Source organism: Lotus japonicus, chromosome 5, assembly GCF_012489685.1.
Source record: "Lotus japonicus ecotype B-129 chromosome 5, LjGifu_v1.2".
NCBI classification, from domain to species: Eukaryota; Viridiplantae; Streptophyta; class Magnoliopsida; order Fabales; family Fabaceae; genus Lotus; species Lotus japonicus.
The window spans coordinates 6,134,812-6,152,946 of NC_080045.1; the positions used below are offsets into that span (position 1 = coordinate 6,134,812).

At 34.5% G+C, this 18,135-nt stretch overlaps 1 protein-coding gene and 1 non-coding gene across 5 annotated transcripts; both read left to right on the forward strand.

Moving 5' to 3' along the window:
- The first annotated feature begins 6,238 nt into the window (after positions 1-6,238).
- On the forward strand, positions 6,239-17,589 carry LOC130721411 (annexin Gh1-like). Of its 4 annotated transcripts, none has more exons than XM_057572212.1 (11): positions 6,239-6,902; positions 7,253-7,353; positions 7,548-7,602; positions 7,721-7,906; positions 8,072-8,169; positions 8,536-8,597; positions 8,926-8,990; positions 9,182-9,339; positions 9,774-9,986; positions 17,032-17,106; positions 17,206-17,589. In XM_057572212.1, exons 5-10 carry the CDS (start codon positions 8,110-8,112, stop codon positions 17,041-17,043), a joined length of 570 nt encoding a protein of 189 aa, XP_057428195.1. In that variant the 5' UTR covers positions 6,239-6,902; positions 7,253-7,353; positions 7,548-7,602; positions 7,721-7,906; positions 8,072-8,109; the 3' UTR covers positions 17,044-17,106; positions 17,206-17,589. The 4 variants fall into 4 exon arrangements, with proteins under 4 accessions (XP_057428195.1, XP_057428197.1, XP_057428196.1 ...); XM_057572214.1 differs by having other exon boundaries at positions 9,182-9,327; XM_057572213.1 differs by having other exon boundaries at positions 7,721-7,863.
- LOC130721739 (small nucleolar RNA R71) lies at positions 14,621-14,727 on the forward strand. Its single transcript, XR_009013658.1, has one exon. It is a non-coding gene; the product is annotated as a small nucleolar RNA R71 (small nucleolar RNA).
- Positions 17,590-18,135: the final 546 nt, after the last annotated feature.

Below are 18,135 nucleotides of genomic sequence, written 5' to 3' on the forward strand. Positions count from 1 at the left end.
AAACTAATTAACCGAAAAAATAATATTTATTGATAAATAATAAAAATAATTTGAAAATTAAAAAATTGCCTCTATAAGGTATTTACTATTAAATATATATATATATATATATATATATATATATAGATATATGTGTGTGTGTGTGTGGGCGCGCGCGCGCACGCGCGTGTGCGTTTGAGAATGATTTTTTAAATATTCTTTTTAATCTATTTGACAGTAGTTAAAATAAGTTGAGAAATCATAAAAGAGAAAAATGATTGAAGTTTATAATCAAAGATGAATAAATTTAAATTTACTAAATAATATTTTATGATATTAAAATTATAATTTATTATAATTTTAAAAGTTAAAATTATTTGATTGATGATAAAAGTAACTTAAGCATAACTTTTTACTATAAGTTATATTAAAAACTTATTATTTGATTTAAAATATTTCAAGTCACAATTACATAATATATTCAGTTTCTCAAAATCTATGTTTCCTAACATTGCGTTATATCTAGACATGAAAATTGAGTCTACAAGAGAAGTTAAATAGACTGCATTTCTGGCTCCCTGGAGTGGTAGTAAAAATGCGATTGTACGAGATGAAAGTTGGCAACTTATTCACTCCCTAAAAGTGGGACTTGCTCTTACCTTATTGAGCTTGTTTTACTACTTGGGGCCTCTTCAAGAAGGTTTTGGAGTGCTGGGAATGCTAAGTTACCTGACTGTCACCGAAGTATTTGAATACACTATAGGTAAGTTAAGGCATTGCAGATTCTCTATTTATACATATTTGAGTTGAAGAATAATGTATTAATAGTGTATAATGTGTAGTTGCTCTAGGCTCGACTTATGGGAGACGAGCAATGTTTGTTTATACAACTCTTATGGTTGGTGTAAGTATTAGAAGATGATTGTATATACTAAATAAGAATTAGAAGATGATTGTATTAGTTGAAACTAACTAACCACAAAAATAAAATTCAATTTCCCTCTCTTACACACACTCTCTCTCTTATTCTTTTATACATGAACATATGATTTGATTAGTGATTTATTCCTAACCAGGTGAAACCCTCATCAAATGTTTAAATACCGGATGTTCTACATTATTAGCCGGTGCTTTAGAGGCTGGGTATCGTTACTGGACTACCTATTTCGGAGAAAGAGGAGGCTTTATCATCCTTGGGATTCTTGTCTTCATTCTAGGTACTATAAAATTTCAAACAAAACTTAAACTGTATATGGTAGATATAACACTGACATCTCAAATAATATGTGTTTTAGGCGCAGGGACTACTTTTTTGCGGATATTTTCGAAGATCAAGGAAAAAATTGATGATAGTTTGGTGATCTTTGTAGTAACATTTACTTTGTTTGTCTTCCCACGAGAAAGTCCTGAGAAAACTTTCTCGCTCACCTGTTAGAGACACTTGGGTTTTGCATTAAATACATTAGCAAAAATTCAAGTGTGCACTATTAATTATCAACTTTTAAGTTTCTTAAAAAATAATTACTTAAGTATTAATTAAAAATTTTTAGAATTTTAATTATTAATAATAAATTGAGACAAAAATTTGGAAATTTAAAACAAAACAAAGAAGTATATTTAGATGTAAACAATATTAAGAATTAAATTAATTAACCGTAAAAATATTATTTATTGATAAATAATAAAATATAATTTGAAAATTAAAAAATTGTCTCTATAAGATATTGACTATTAAATATATATATATATGTGTGTGTGTGTGTGTGCGCGTGCGCGCACACCGTGCCACGCATCTTTGTGTATTATTTTAGAACGATTTTTTAAATGTTCTTTTTAATCTGTTTGATAGTAGTTAAATTAAGTCGAGAAATCATAACAGAGAAAAATGATTGTAAGTTTATAATCGGAGATGAATAAATTTAAATTTACTAAATAATATTTTATGATATTAAAATTATAATTTATTACAATTTTAAAAGTTAAAATTATTTGATTGATGATAAAAGTATAACTTAAGCATAAATTTTTACTATAAATTATATTGAAAACTTATTATTTGATTTAAAATATTTCATGTCACAATTACATAATATATTCAGTTTCTCAAAATCTATGTTTCTCTTATGTTTTCTAACATTGCGTTATATCTAGACATGGGCATTTAGTCTACAAGAGAAGTAAAATAGACTACATTTCAGGCTCCCTGGGGTGGTAGTAAAAAGGCGATTGTACGAGATGAAAAATGGCAACTTATTCACTCCCTAAAAGTGGGCCTTGCTCTTACCTTATTGAGCTTGTTTTACTACTTGGGGCCTCTTCAAGAAGGTTCTGGGAATGCTATGTTACCTGACTGTCACCAGAGTATTTGAATACACTATAGGTAAGTTAAGGCATTGCAGATTCTCTATTTAAACATATTTTACTTTTTGTGAGTTGAAGAATAATGTATTGATAGTGAATTGGGTGTAGTTGCTCTAGGCTCAACTTATGGGAGATGAGCAATGTTTGTTTATACAACATTATGGTTGGTGTAAGCATTAGAAGATTGTATATACTAAATAAGAATTAGAAGATGATTGTATTAGTTGAAACTAACTAACCACAAAAATAAAATTCAATTTCCCTCTCTTACACACACTCTCTCTTATTCTTTTATACATGAATATATGATTATTTGATTAGTGATTTATTCATAATCAGGGGAAACCCTCATCAAATGTTTAAATACCAGATGTTCTACATTATTAGTCGGTGCTTTAGAGGTTGGGTATCGTTACTGGACTATCTATTTCGGAGAAAGAGGAGGCTTTATCATCCTTGGGATTCTTGTCTTCATTCTAGGTACTATAAAATTTCAAACAAAACTTAAATTTGTATATGATAGATATAACACTGACATCTCAAATAATATGTGTTTTAGGCGCAGGGACTACTTTTTTGCGGATATTTTCGAAGATCAAGGAAAAAATTGATGATGGTTTGGTGATCTTTGTAGTAACATTTACTTTGTTTGTCTTCCCACGAGAAAGTCCTGAGAAAACCTTCTCGCTCACTTGTTAGAGACACGTGAGTTTTGCATTAAATACATTAGCAAAAATTCAAGTGTGCACTATTAATTATCAACTTTTAAGTTTCTTAAAATATAATTACTTAAGTATTAATTAAAAATTGTTAGAATTTTAATTATTAATAATAAATTGAGACAAAAATTTAGAAATTTAAAACAAAACAAAGAAGTATATTTAGATGTAAACAATATTAAGAATTAAATTAATTAACCGTGAAAATATTATTTATTGATAAATAATAAAAAATAATTTGAATATTAAAAAATTGTCTCTATAAGGTATTTACTATTAAATATATATATATATATATGTGTGTGTGTGTGTGTGTGTGTGTGTGTGCGCGTGCGCGCACAGCGTGCGCGTTCGCGTGCCTTTGTGTATTATTTGAGTACGATTTTTTAAATGTTCTTTTTAATCTATTTGATAGTTGTTAAATTAAGTAGAGAAATCATAACAGAGAAAAATGATTGTAAATTTATAATCAGAGATGAATAAATTTAAATTTACTAAATAATATTTTATGATATTAAAATTATAATTTATTAAAATTTTAAAAGTTAAAATTATTTGATTGATGATAAAAGTATAACTTAAGCATAACTTTTTACTATAAATTATATTAAAAACTTATAATTTGATTTAAAATATTTCATGTCACAATTACATAATATATTTAGTTTCTCAAAATCTATGTTTCTCTTATGTTTTCTAACATTGCGTTATATCTAGACATGGACATTGAGTCTACAAGAGAAGTAAAATAGGCTGCATTTCTGGCTCCCTGGGGTGGTAGTAAAAAGGCGATTGTACGAGATGAAAAATGGCAACTTATTCACTCCCTAAAAGTGGGCCTTGCTCTTACCTTATTGAACTTGTTTTACTACTTGGGGCCTCTTCAAGAATGTTTTGGAGTGCTGGGAATGCTAAGTTACCTAACTGTCACCAGAGTATTTGAATACACTATAGGTAAGTTAAGGCATTGCAGATTCTCTATTTAAACATATTTTACTTTTTATGAGTTGAAGAATAATGTATTAATAGTGAATAGTGTGTAGTTTCTCTAGGCTCAACTTATGGGAGATGAGCAATGTTTGTTTATACAACACTTATGGTTGGTGTAAGCATTAGAAGATGATTGTATATACTAAATAAGAATTAGAAGATGATTGTATTAGTTGAAACTAACTAACTACAAAAATAAAATTCAATTTCCCTCTCTTACACACACTCTCTCTTATTCTTTTATACATGAACATATGATTTGATTAGTGATTTATTCCTAACCTGGTGAAACCCTCATCTAATGTTTAATACCAGATGTTCTACATTATTATCCGGTGCTTTAGGGGTTGAGTATCGTTACTGGACTACCTATTCCGGAGAAAGAGGAGACTTTATCGTCCTTGGGATTCTTGTCTTCATTTTAGGTACTATAAAATTTCAAACAAAACTTAAATTTGTATATGGTAGATATAACACTGACATCTCAAATAATATGTGTTTAAGGCGCAGGGACTACTTTTTTGCGGATATTTTCGAAGATCAAGGAAAAAATTGATGATGGTTTGGTGATCTTTGTAGTAACATTTACTTTGTTTGTCTTCCCACGAGAAAGTCCTGAGAAAACTTTCTCGCTCAGCTGTCTGAGACACTTGAGTTTTGCATTAAATACATTAGCAAAAATTCAAGTGTGCACTATTAATTATCAACTTTTAAGTTTCTTAAAAAATAATTACTTAAGTAATAATTAAAAATTGTTAGAATTTTAATTATTAATAATAAATTGAGACAAAAATTTAGAAATTTTAAAACAAAACAAAGAAGTATATTTAGATGTAAACAATATTAAGAATTAAATTAATTAACCGTAAAAATAATATTTATTGATAAATAATTTGAAAATTAAAAAATTATCTCTATAACTTATTTAATATTAAATATATATATATATATATATAGGTGTGTGTGTGCGCGAGGGCATGTGCGCGCGGGCGTTTGCATGTTTTTGTGTGTTATTTGAGAATGATTTTTTAAAAATTCTTTTTAATCTATTTGATAGTAGTTAAAATAAGTCGAGAAATCATAACAGAGAAAAATGATTGTAAGTTTATAATCAAAGATGAATAAATTTAAATTTACTAAATAATATTTTATGAAATTATAATTTTAAAAGTTAAAATTATTTGATTGATGATAAAAGTATAACTTAAGCATAACTTTTTACTATAAATTAAATTAAAAACTTATTATTTGATTTAAAATATTTCAACTTCACTTAATGTTTTTTCCTATTATTAGTTAAAAAATAAAAAACTTAAATGATAAGATATGATTAAATAATATAATAACATTTGGGGAGTAATACTCTCACACTCCTCCACAACCGAAACCATAACAATAAACCCCAAAAAATAACATAAATCAATTGAACATGTTCTAACCCAAGTTGTTAAAATCGCTTGAATGTACTATTAATCATTAATTATTAAATTTATGTAATATCCTTTATGTTCATAAAGAGAACGCTCTAATACAAGAAACTTAATGCATAAAAACCTCTAATACTATTTATTTAGACGTCTCAACACAAATATTTTTTCAGTTTTATTTATAATGAAAAATTATTTTAATATTATTATTTATATAATTACACTACAATAACTTTTCTATAATATTGAAAAATATTGTATATAAAACCGTGCAACGCATGGGTATAATATGTAGTAATGCTATTATTACGTACTTTAATGTCTTGGTAGTATTTATTACTTTGTCAACTAGTTTAGTTATATATAAAAAAAATACTGATACATAATAATATGAATAAGTCATGCACATAATATTTTATTAGTTGATTTACTTGCTATGAAGAATCCTATGCATATTGTCATGGCTAGCCTATTCTCATACTGTCATCAGAATGTAGAACCACCAAGTCCCCCTTGAAATTAATAAATCATCCGACTCTACTGAAAAAGAACGCTTGATTATTATAACCTGTTTATTTTGTTTTCATTTGACAATTAGGATGTTTGAAAATTAAGGCTATTTTAAATATATGTTGGGACCAAATATGTGGATGTTAACACTTATATTAAGATTAAAAAAAATGAATTCAACTTCAATGCTATTATAATAACTATTTATAGCTGTATCTATACTAGATACAAAGCACAAGTGCTTAAGGACGACAAAAATTCTAGGTGACACTCTCTAAGCAACTCTACACGTGTCATCTTCAAGCAAGTCCTTCTCCCACACCCTTTTCAGAGTTGAGTTTACAAGCTGACTTTCCTTCCCCATTTTCTCCTTGCAAGAACCACAGAACTGCTGTAACCTTCCCCGTTTTCTCCCAGTTTGTCAGTAAAGTCAAGGAGCACGAATTCGACAAATTGGGGGAATTGGAAACTTTTGAAATTCAAATTGAATCTCTTTTATCTCTCTCCATATTTGTTTTCAAATTCTGGATCTCTCTCAAAATTATTTTCCTCTTCGTGCTCCGGAAACGAAACTCTACCCTCTTCTCTGTTGTCCCCTCAATTTCGGCATTCACCTCACCTTCCTTCTCTGCTACCGGTGGCGCTAGATCATCAACGGCCGTGCATACCTTCCTTGCACCGCCACCGCAACGAAACTCTCCCTCTCTCACTCCCAGCCGCTCTCTCTCTCTCTCTCTCTCCCTCTGCAGATGTCCAGATCTCGCGCGTCCCACCCTGTGCCATTGTTCCTCCGTTGCGCCGCCTCTAAGCCTCGCCTCCTCCACTTGCAAACCCTCCAGCCAACGCCTCCTTCATCTTGTGTTTCGAAGCCACACACATCAACTTTCAAACCTCGGTGCTTCGGAAAAATCCATCGGTAAGATCTTCTCCTCCTCCTCCTCCCTTTTGCTCATTTATCTTTGACCATTTTCTTCTTTCAATCGTTTTTGTTGTTCTTCTTCTTCTCCTTTGTTTTCATATATCAGAACCAAGAGAGAGAGTGGGAATGATATTTTAGAATTTAGATTATAGTTTCTGGTTTTGTATTGTATTGTATTTTGTCTTAATATATAAGAAGCTAGCTATTTCAATTTGTGGAATCTTTGCTGTTATCTTCATGTAAAGTGATATGTGAAGAGTCTTTCTATATATGCATGTCTAATCAGATTTTGTCAGCAGTTTTAGCAACGATGGTGAATGAGTTTAGTTTTTGCATTCATTTTTCAGGGTATTGGTATTACCTTGTGCTGAGACAGAAGCTTTGAGGGTTCTTTGTGAATTTTTTATTTTAGAGCTTTTGATTTCTATCTGGGGCCTGGAGTTTGGAGGTATGGATCTATATTTTTCTATCTTATTCTCTTCGAAAGACAGTTATGTTTTTATTATCAAATCTAAATTTTTATTATATTTAGTCAGTTAACAAAGATGTTGGAAAAACACCAGGTATGAGGTATTTTGTCTCTCAGAATCATGATGTTGGAAAAAGTGCCGACTTGACTGATATATAGGGTTGTGTTTGCAGAGCTTGATAGGTGAAGATGCTAACATATGGAGAATCCAGAATTCACTTGAAGAGGGTATTGCAAGTCGGGACTGTGTGATCCTGTTAATTCCTCACCATGATGTTTTGTCATGCTTTATTATGTAATTTGGCATTCTTAGTAAAACCTTGGTTTTTTCCTATAAATTTTGCAGGGCTTTTCCATCGGATCGAGATGCACAGATTGAAAGCATTTTGACAGAACATTGCACATCGATGAACTCTTACATGTGATATGGACGGATCTCTAGCCTTTTCATGGATCACGAACATGGAACTTTGAGCTCCATCAGATATGGTCGGTTCATGCTTCCTAAATCTGGGTTTTGTTGAAATGAGGGGTTTGTATTATTATTTCCTTCCCTGACACAAGATGTTTGGACTTCTGGTCTTAAGTATAGTTTTATTTAGTCTGGTCATATTCATATCAGCTAAATTCCCTTGATGTAACTCATAACTATAGTTAGCTTTGTCTAATGCTAATCATCTTGCCTTCGCTTGGGCAGCCTGAAGATCTGTATATCTCAAGACTGAGAGATCAAAGATGATATATCTAAAGGAGGAGAAAAAACATGAAGAGAGGAAAGCTCAGGCTCTGTTTGAGGTGAGTTTCTGTTTGATTACTGGAGCATCCTTATTTTGATTATCTTCAATGGTCTAAGTGTTGCTTAAAACTAGCTATAAGAATCGTGCAATTTCATGAAGCTACTGTCTCCATTAGATTTACTGTCATTGGTTCTCAGGCCAGTTCATTGCTGGTTTTGTACTTTACTTTACATTAATCATCATTCAGATTCATTTTTGCTGCTTTTTCTTTCACCAACATTGTCTAGCTTTCCTTTTTTTTCATTGCACCATTTTTTTAATTTTACCCTATTTTGGTCTCATCTTCTCTTTCGGTTGGCCAGAATAATTACTTACATGATTTCTTTGTGTTCGTTTGTTTTTTTATCATATTTTGTGTTCATAGGTCAACTTGGAGATCGACAAAGCAATTAGAGTGCGCAAAGTAGTGTTTTATTTGAAATCTTGGTACATATCTGAGTTCACATTAAATTCATTGAGCTTGCTTACATTAGGTTATTTTGCTTTATGATGAAATGTTTTAGTGTTTTAATACAAAACAGTGAAGTCCACACACAAATGAATAAATAAAATTTGAAAGCTAGGAAAAAACGAAAGAAATTCATATGAAGTTTCTTAGTGGTCTTTATAGGCTGTCTATCTGGTGATCTTTTACTGTGATGTGCAAAGTTAAGTGTGCTAACAAAAACAAATAGAGATGTTATTTGAGATTATTTATTTGAAGGATAATATTGATCTTCTTCATCTTATAATTCCATTGCTTCTATGTTTTTAGGTATGTACATAGTTACCAAAGCTATTTGTGGAACCATGCAGCAAGTACAAGGGTGCCAAAATATGGTAATGTGATCTTCAATAGTTTTCAATGACCACAATGTTTTCACGGTCATTGTAACTTTAAATTATAGAAATGCTCAACTTTGTGCAGGTTTGCTTTGTGTTGTGTGATCTTTCTTTTCAACGCTTAACACATTTCCTGGTTCCATTTGTTAGAATTTTGAAGTGAATCAAATATTCTAATGTAATTGCAGGATGGGGAACTAATGAGGATCTGATCATATCGATCTTGGGTCATCGGAATGCTGCTCAAAGGAAGCCTATCAGGGAAACTTATGCTAAAACTTATGGAGAAGATCTTCTCAAGGCCTTGGACAAAGAGCTGACCAGTGACTTTGAGGTGCATAAAAGTGTAGGTCAAATAGTTATGAAAGATCTAAAACCAAACCAAGATGGTATGTCTTTAGACATGATTTGTAAAATGAGTCACATCATTGTTTAGATCCTCATAATCAAACCCAACTGATTGGTAAAGGCCTTTATTGTAGTTGTTGTTGATACCTGTTTAATGTACCTGTACATGCCTAAATGTGCAATATTTAATTGATTGTGCAACATATCACACTGATTTTGTCTTAAAGCCTAAGTCATGGTTAATTGAAATTTAAATACATTGGTATAGTTAAAACCTAGCTTAAGGGCCAACTAGCCAAGAAGACTTAATAAGTTGATTAACTGTGTGACATGATGTCAAATTGTTTCGAAATGAGAACTGATTATATCACTAAATGCATATTATTTTGAGTGTATAAAACTGATATGCACTATGAATTTTCTCCTCACTAGAGGCTGGTTCACGTTTGGGCCCTTGATTCCGCTAAACGTGATGCATTTTTGGCAAACGAAGCAACTGAGAGATGGACTTCAAGCAATCAGGTGTTGGGAGCCTGCACTAGGTCCTCTGAGACATTGTTTGCTACGAGAAAGGCTTATCATGCTCTTCATAAGAAGTCTCTTGAGGAGGATGTTGCTCATCATACAACAGAGGACTTCTGTAAGGTACTGATTCTTGACCATAACCTTTAACAAGTTGAAATGAACATTGAAGACTCATGTTGCTTGTTGGTTCTTCTGCAAGTGTACATAATCTACCCGGTTTTAATTTATCGAACCACAGGGAATTGGAATGTGAATTCAGTTTAAGATTCAAGTTCAAGGTTGAAAGGCAAGTAAAATTCAGTTTTAATAATTGGTTGTTTCTTGAGTTTGCAAAAAGACAAGTAATCAAGTAATAAAGCGATTGAAAAACAGAGATGAGATTGCCTTGGGTTCTTGTTCAACTACTTCAGTTTTAGCAAACCTTCCTATTCAATTAATCCCGAGTCTCTCCTTGATGTTCTAGCCTAGATAGTTATCTTTCGATGCCTCGCAAAGAAAACCCTTCCTAATCAAAAGATAGGTTCAATTCCTTGATAACCTAAACATTTGCTAGAAGCACTAAGCATACAAATCAGGCCAACAAACCCCAACCCTTCCTCTATTCCTAGTAGCAAGTATAGAAGGAGTAATCTCACAACAAGTCCCAATTCTATAACAAACTATCGTTATGATTATAGAAAAGTAAGAAGCTAGCATGCATTCAAGCTTGAAAGATAAAGCATAGAAGTGAGATTCAAGGGTTTACTCAGAACATCATGAATAGAAAATGATTGATAGCTAAAACATTCAAAGTCTTACAAAGAACCCAAAGCAAAAGGGGTTTTAGCCAAGCATGGCTATAGAATCCATACAAGAAAAGAAGGATAAAGCCTGGAACATGGACTTGGAGAATGCTTCTCCTCAAGCTACAGAGCCTAACCCTACTTCTAACTTATTTAGGAATGTATATAAATGACAAAAGTTACAAAAGAAATGACAAAAAACCTATTTATAGGCAAACAGGTCGAGTCTGGGCGCTCAGGCGCCAATTAAGCACGCCTGAGCGCCAATTCCAAGCCAAAACAAGCTCTCTGGAGGTAATTGGCGCTCAGGCGCTCAATCAGGAGCGCTCAGGCGCCAATTCCTTTCTAGCATCATGTAAACATCGATCCAATTGGCGCTCAAGCGCTCAACACGAGCGCCTGAGCGCTCTCTACATGCTAGAAAGCCTCTTGACCTTCTTCTTAACTTCCCTTTAAGCATCCCTTCAATTTTCCAAGCCTTTTGACCTTCTTTCTTCATCAGTTTTCAGACCTAGCTGCTTGGGAACAAAGCAAGGAAAATATCTAGGATTTCCAAGAGTTTATTAGCACAAAAGACCCTCAATTCAAGTAGAAAAGATATGCAAGTCTTAAACTTACTTAAAATGCATGAAAGGTCCCTATAAAACTATGAAATTACAAAAACAAAGTAGAAACACAAATAAAGATAAAAATGCATGAGAATGCATGAAACACTACATGAGACTCAACAAAAAGACTCAAAACAAACTAAGAAATGACCCTAAAAACACTACTAAACTAGGGTCATCACACCACTATACTCAACGACAGCTCGCCCTCGAGCGTAAAAAACACTCGCTTGCCCTCAAGCGCAAGAAATGCTCCCAAAACAAGTGCCCAACAACGAATACTTATTACAAAACCGGGGGATTTAGCCACTACAGCTGGTTCCAAAAGAAAGACACAACAATCCACTTCATGCAACTTTTAGACAAAGGAGAGTGTAGAGTCCATCATGAGAAGCATATAGATCTAAAATTCCTAGGATGAGATATATATTAAGTGCACTGAGCTCACAAGTAGTTCATAGGTTCTGGATATCATTCACTCAAGAGCAACAGAGATCAAACATGCACAAATTCAATGAGACTTCAAAGGGTTGAAATGTTGGCTTGGTGAAGTACAAGGTGGTTGGTCCCTAAGGAAGGCTAGAGCTTCAAGCATCTTGAGTGTGGTCCTATTAGTAACCCCGGAGCTTTCAACAACAAAAATTTTAAGCACAAGTCTCTTGACCCCTTTTTCAACTTTCTTTTCTTCTATTTTTTTTTCTTTTTGCAACTCCAACTTGATTAGGAGTCTCTTTTTTCCTTTATTTTTCTTTTTCTTCTTCTTTTTTTTTTTTACACTTTGGGCAAGAGACATTTCCAACTTAAATTACTAGCTCCAACACAATGCAAGGACAAACACTCCCCAAAATCCAACCAAACATCCGTCCCAATCACTTGGCTACAACAAATTCTCCAATAAGGCTCAAATGGGACAACTAAGGACAATGTTCAAACCAACAACTCTGAAGCTCAAAAACCTACAAGTCTCAAGAATTGTGCAAGTATCACAAAGCATGCAAAGAGTGAAATCAATACAGAACCAAGAAGTACGAGTGAGACAGGATCCTCCAGGGAAATTATATGGTGAAGGGTCAAAGATGGACCCTTATGGACTCACATCAACTCTATCCTTAAGAAACACTCGGAAGACCGAAGTCTCCTCCTCTCTTCCCCAAAGCATGCAATCACTCATCCCCAAAAGAAAACACAAGTATTCACAAAAAACATTTTCTAAAACCAGCACAAGTTAGAGAGCATAACTAAGGGAAAAAACATGTGAGTATAGGGAAGTAAAGACCCCAAAAACGACTCTAACTTACAATGCATGATCAAACAGAAAAAAAAAGTTCTACAAAGAAAAATATGCAAAAATGCATGAGCTAAACTAAGGGAAAGAGTCGACCTCCTTTACAAGTTACCATGGAGGCCTTAGACACACCTCTTACTCCAGAATTCAGGCTCTCATTCCCTGCAAAATGCAACAAACAAACAAGAAAAATAAAACAGAACTTGGGTTGTCTCCCAAGCAGCCCTAAGTTATAGTCCTAGGTGGACTCTCCTTCCTTTAGTGTTAGGAAGGAAATTCCTTACCATCAATCTTCCTTCCATATGTACAAGGTAGGAACCTTGCACAAAACTTTTGGAACAACTCCTCCCAAGAGAGGGTATCATCTAAACCATCGTACCAAATCCTTGCTCCCCCCTTCAAAGAGTGAGGGAAGAGCTTAATCTTGAGCTCATCACTAGTCACACCTTCCATCTTAACAAGGTGACTAGCTTGTGTGAACCGGGCGATGTGGGCTTGGAAATTCTCATCTTTAGACCCCCCATACTTGTTTTCAGTAACAAGCTTGATGAGAGCTTTATTAAGCTCAACATCTTTTTCACTTACCTTGGGGGTCTCCTTTGAAGACCTGGACAAGCTTTTGATCATATCACAAACAAAACCATCATTAATGTTAGTTTGCAAATTAGGATTGAAAACCGAAAATCTTACCTTGTCCTCACCAACTCTGAGAATAAGCTGACCCTTATCAACATCAATTTTAGCCCTACCAGTGGCTAAGAAGGGTCGGCCTAGAATGAGAGGAATCTTTGCATCCTCTTCCATGTCCAACACCACAAAATCAACTGGGAACACATACTTATCCACCTTTACCATAACATCTTCAATGATCCCATAAGGTGTTTTTAGGGATCGGTCCGCCATTTGTAAGGAGAGCATGGTCGGGGTGACCTCTCCTAAGTTCAGCCTTCTAAACATGCTAAGCGGCATCAAGTTGATGCTCGCTCCCAAATCACACAAGGCTTCAACAACAGTTAACCCCTCAATCTCCACTGGGATAGTAAAACTCCCAGGATCCCTTCTCTTCTTAGGCATTTTTCTTTGCAAAATGGCACTACACTCCTCGGTCATCATGATAGTTTCATCAACCTCACTCAACTTCCTTCTCTTACTTAAAATGTCCTTCATGAACTTAGCATAGATAGGCATTTGCTCCAAAGCATCAGAAAAAGGGATATCGATATGGAGTTTCTTAAAAACATCCATAAATTTTGAAAACTTTTTATCCAAATTCTTTTTAGCCAATGCTTTAGGAAATGGAACTTTGCTAAGCTCAGGAATAGGATCATTCATCACTCTAGTTTTAATAGGAACACTCCTTTCCTCCTCAACTATCCTCTCACTTTTTTCTCCCTCTACTTTCTTTTTTAACTCATGTAACACTCTCCCACTCCTAGTGGTAACAACAGCAGAATTTTCTTGTTCGGGATTGGGGATAGTATCGGAAGGAAATTTACCTTGAGGCCTTTCGGCAATTTGCTTGGCTAGCTGGCCAAGTTGGTTCTCCAAGTTCTTGATAGCCGCCTCTTGGTTCCTATGGTTGTTGTTCATGCGGTTGATGCAGCTCTCCAATAGCTCCTCTAAACTCCTCTTGCAATTCACCTTTCCAACAACTTGTGTTTGGACAAGAGGTTCATGATTTGAGGATGGAACTATGCTTCCTTGAGCTATAGCTTTGGCTTCATTGCTCTCAGCATTGACAGTACACAAGTTACTAACATGAGGTCCACCACAAGACTTGCACTCCACACAAGTCATTCTTGCACCAACAGCCTTGGTCTCCTTAATATGCATTCGAATCTCCGCCACTTGTTCGGTGAGTTGCTTGTTGGAGGCCAAGAGCTTGTCGTAAGCTTCCACTTCAAACTTACTCCTTCGGGTTTGGCGATCATTTTCAGAGTTCATGGCTCTCGCTGCCATCTTTTCTATTAAGTCATACCCCGCTCGTGGTTGAACTCGCCATTTGAAGCCGCATCTAGGCCAAACCTCCAAGAGTATTGTAGACCATCATAAAATGTTGCAACCAATTCAGCTTGGGTGACATTGTGTTGAGGACATTTCCTCAATAGCTTCTTGAAGCGCTCCCAAGCTTCATAGATATTTTCCTCAGTGGTTTGCACAAAATTCATAATGTCTTTTTTCAGCTTCCTCAAAAGAGCTCTTGGGAAGAACCTTGTTGTGAATTTTTCTGCTAGGTCTTCCCAAGTAGTGATACTCCCTTGAGATTGTGAATTCAGCCATTCCTCAGCGGTGTCCTTCAAAGAAAATGGAAACAAGCTCAACCGAATTGCATCCGTCGGAACATTGTTCACCCGGTAAGTGTTGCAATTCCGGATGAACCTCTCCATGTGAGCATGTGGATCTTCCAAAGTACCTCCACCATATTGGTTTTGGCTCACCAAGTTGATGAATGCCGGTCTCAACTTAAAGTTTCCCACTCCCTCCGAAAAGACAATGCTCCCGGGATAGTCATAACTCATGGTAGCCGAAGTGAGTTCCCGAAGAGACCGGTTGGCATTCTCAACTTCTTGTTCACATAATCGGAGGGTGATCCCCTCTTGGATTCTTGACTCGATATGGGCTTGCATCTCCTCCTCCGTCATATGGCCACCCATGACGGTGTCTCTCTCAAGAGACCTCTAAATGTGACACTCAAACAGAGAAAGATTAGTAGCACCAATTCTAGACAAAGATAAAAACAAAAAATAAAACCACAAACTAAAAACTTAAACCAAAAACCACAAACAATTCCCCGGCAACGGCGCCAAAAACTTGTTGGTTCTTCTGCAAGTGTACAGAATCTACCCGGTTTTAATTTATCGAACCACAGGGAATTGGAATGTGAATTCAGTTTAAGATTCAAGTTCAAGGTTGAAAGGCAAGTAAAATTCAGTTTTAATAATTGGTTGTTTCTTGAGTTTGCAAAAAGACAAGTAATCAAGTAATAAAGCGATTGAAAAACAGAGATGAGATTGCCTTGGGTTCTTGTTCAACTACTTCAGTTTTAGCAAACCTTCCTATTCAATTAATCCCGAGTCTCTCCTTGATGTTCTAGCCTAGATAGTTATCTTTCGATGCCTCGCAAAGAAAACCCTTCCTAATCAAAAGATAGGTTCAATTCCTTGATAACCTAAACATTTGCTAGAAGCACTAAGCATACAAATCAGGCCAACAAACCCCAACCCTTCCTCTATTCCTAGTAGCAAGTATAGAAGGAGTAATCTCACAACAAGTCCCAATTCTATAACAAACTATCGTTATGATTATAGAAAAGTAAGAAGCTAGCATGCATTCAAGCTTGAAAGATAAAGCATAGAAGTGAGATTCAAGGGTTTACTCAGAACATCATGAATAGAAAAGGATTGATAGCTAAAACATTCAAAGTCTTACAAAGAACCCAAAGCAAAAGGGGTTTTAGCCAAGCATGGCTATAGAATCCATACAAGAAAAGAAGGATAAAACCTGGAACATGGACTTGGAGAATGCTTCTCCTCAAGCTCCAGAGCCTAACCCTACTTCTAACTTATTTAGGAATGTATATAAATGACAAAAGTTACAAAAGAAATGACAAAAAACCTATTTATAGGCAAACAGGTCGAGTCTGGGCGCTCAGGCGCCAATTAAGCACGCCTGAGCGCCAATTCCAAGCCAAAACAAGCTCTCTGGAGGTAATTGGCGCTCAGGCGCTCAATCAGGAGCGCTCAGGCGCCAATTCCTTTCTAGCATCATGTAAACATCGATCCAATTGGCGCTCAAGCGCTCAACACGAGCGCCTGAGCGCTCTCTACATGCTAGAAAGCCTCTTGACCTTCTTCTTAACTTCCCTTTAAGCATCCCTTCAATTTTCCAAGCCTTTTGACCTTCTTTCTTCATCAATTTTCAGACCTAGCTGCTTGGGAACAAAGCAAGGAAAATATCTAGGATTTCCAAGAGTTTATTAGCACAAAAGGCCCTCAATTCAAGTAGAAAAGATATGCAAGTCTTAAACTTACTTAAAATGCATGAAAGGTCCCTATAAAACTATGAAATTACAAAAACAAAGTAGAAACACAAATAAAGATAAAAATGCATGAGAATGCATGAAACACTACATGAGACTCAACAAAAAGACTCAAAACAAACTAAGAAATGACCCTAAAAACACTACTAAACTAGGGTCATCATTGCTTATATGTATAATTCTTGGCTTATAAACGGTAAATATATAACATATCTTCACAAAAAAAGAACTCCTTAAATGATCTCTCAAGAGTGTTTTTTAGTGAATTAGAAATGGTTAGGAGGGTAGTTGTATATTGTCCCAAGTTATGAGACAGAATTTACTTTACTCAATCTGCATCTGGATTGTGCAGAATTGACTATTCTTTATCGTCTTGACTATACTCAATATGTATCTTCTATTAGGGGTTTTACAATTTCTTCTTTTTTCTGTTTCTATTTGGATTGTGTAGTGGATCAACTGATAGAAACATAAGCATTTGGAAGAGAGATGCTTTTGGGTGAAAGAATTAGATCTGAAAGCAATGGTATTTTATTAGCTCTTCAATTATTGAATATGTCTCTTTTGCTTCAATGATTATGGTCATGTAGATTATTTCCTATCTAATATGATTTTTCATCTTCAGTTAGTGCAGCATGTTGACACCACTGACTCTACTATGCTGCCAGCTGAAGAATCACAAAAGTGGTTGAGCATAAACTTTTATTTTTCCTTTTCTCAACAAGTTTATGTTGCTAGGTTCATATGAAATGCTATTGGGAGAGGAAATGTCAGAGCCGAGATAGAGAGGGAATTGGAAGCTCCACTAGAATAATAGAATTTTGAGATCACGTTTCTTGGAACAACTTCGCTGTGAGGATTTTTTTTCTAAGTATTTTGTAGTGAGCTTATGTTTGCTCATTTATCAAACAATCTGTTGGTTTGTAGATTTGTTGTCTCTGAATTGCATGTCCAGCTTTTTGTTGAACGCTTTGTGGTTTTAGTTCAATGCAGAGAATGTTCGGTGTCTCATGATGAGATATCTCTTCTTGCTTATATAAATAATAATGAATGAGAACCGTAACATGTAATTGTTGAGGATTGTTATCTTAAAGGTTCCCATGAACTGTTTTGAATTTCATGTACCAGGAATCAAGAGGCTGCAGGTAATGCTTATGCAGATATTGAATTGATACACTGATATCTGTAACATTAGAAAAGGTTTTATTTTAACATTTTGATGGCTTAGTTTTTTATGATTTTGAAGTAACACTAATGGTTAGTTATGATTGTCTTTGGAAATTGGGTGTGTGAATGCACAAGAAAGAATTATATACTAATGAATTCTGGTCAAATCAATTCCCCTTTTTTTAGATTCTGATATTTTTTTACTTGCATATCACTGGAATTCATTGTCAAGCTCAGCAGTAGTAGGAAACTATTGTATCTTGGTTTTTCTGTTTCATCTATGCTTATATTGTAATTAATTACTGATTTCATATTTGAACTACACTAAGTATAGTTTTAGTATGAATAATCTTTCATCTATCTTTGTCTTTGTTGTTGAGTACTAAAT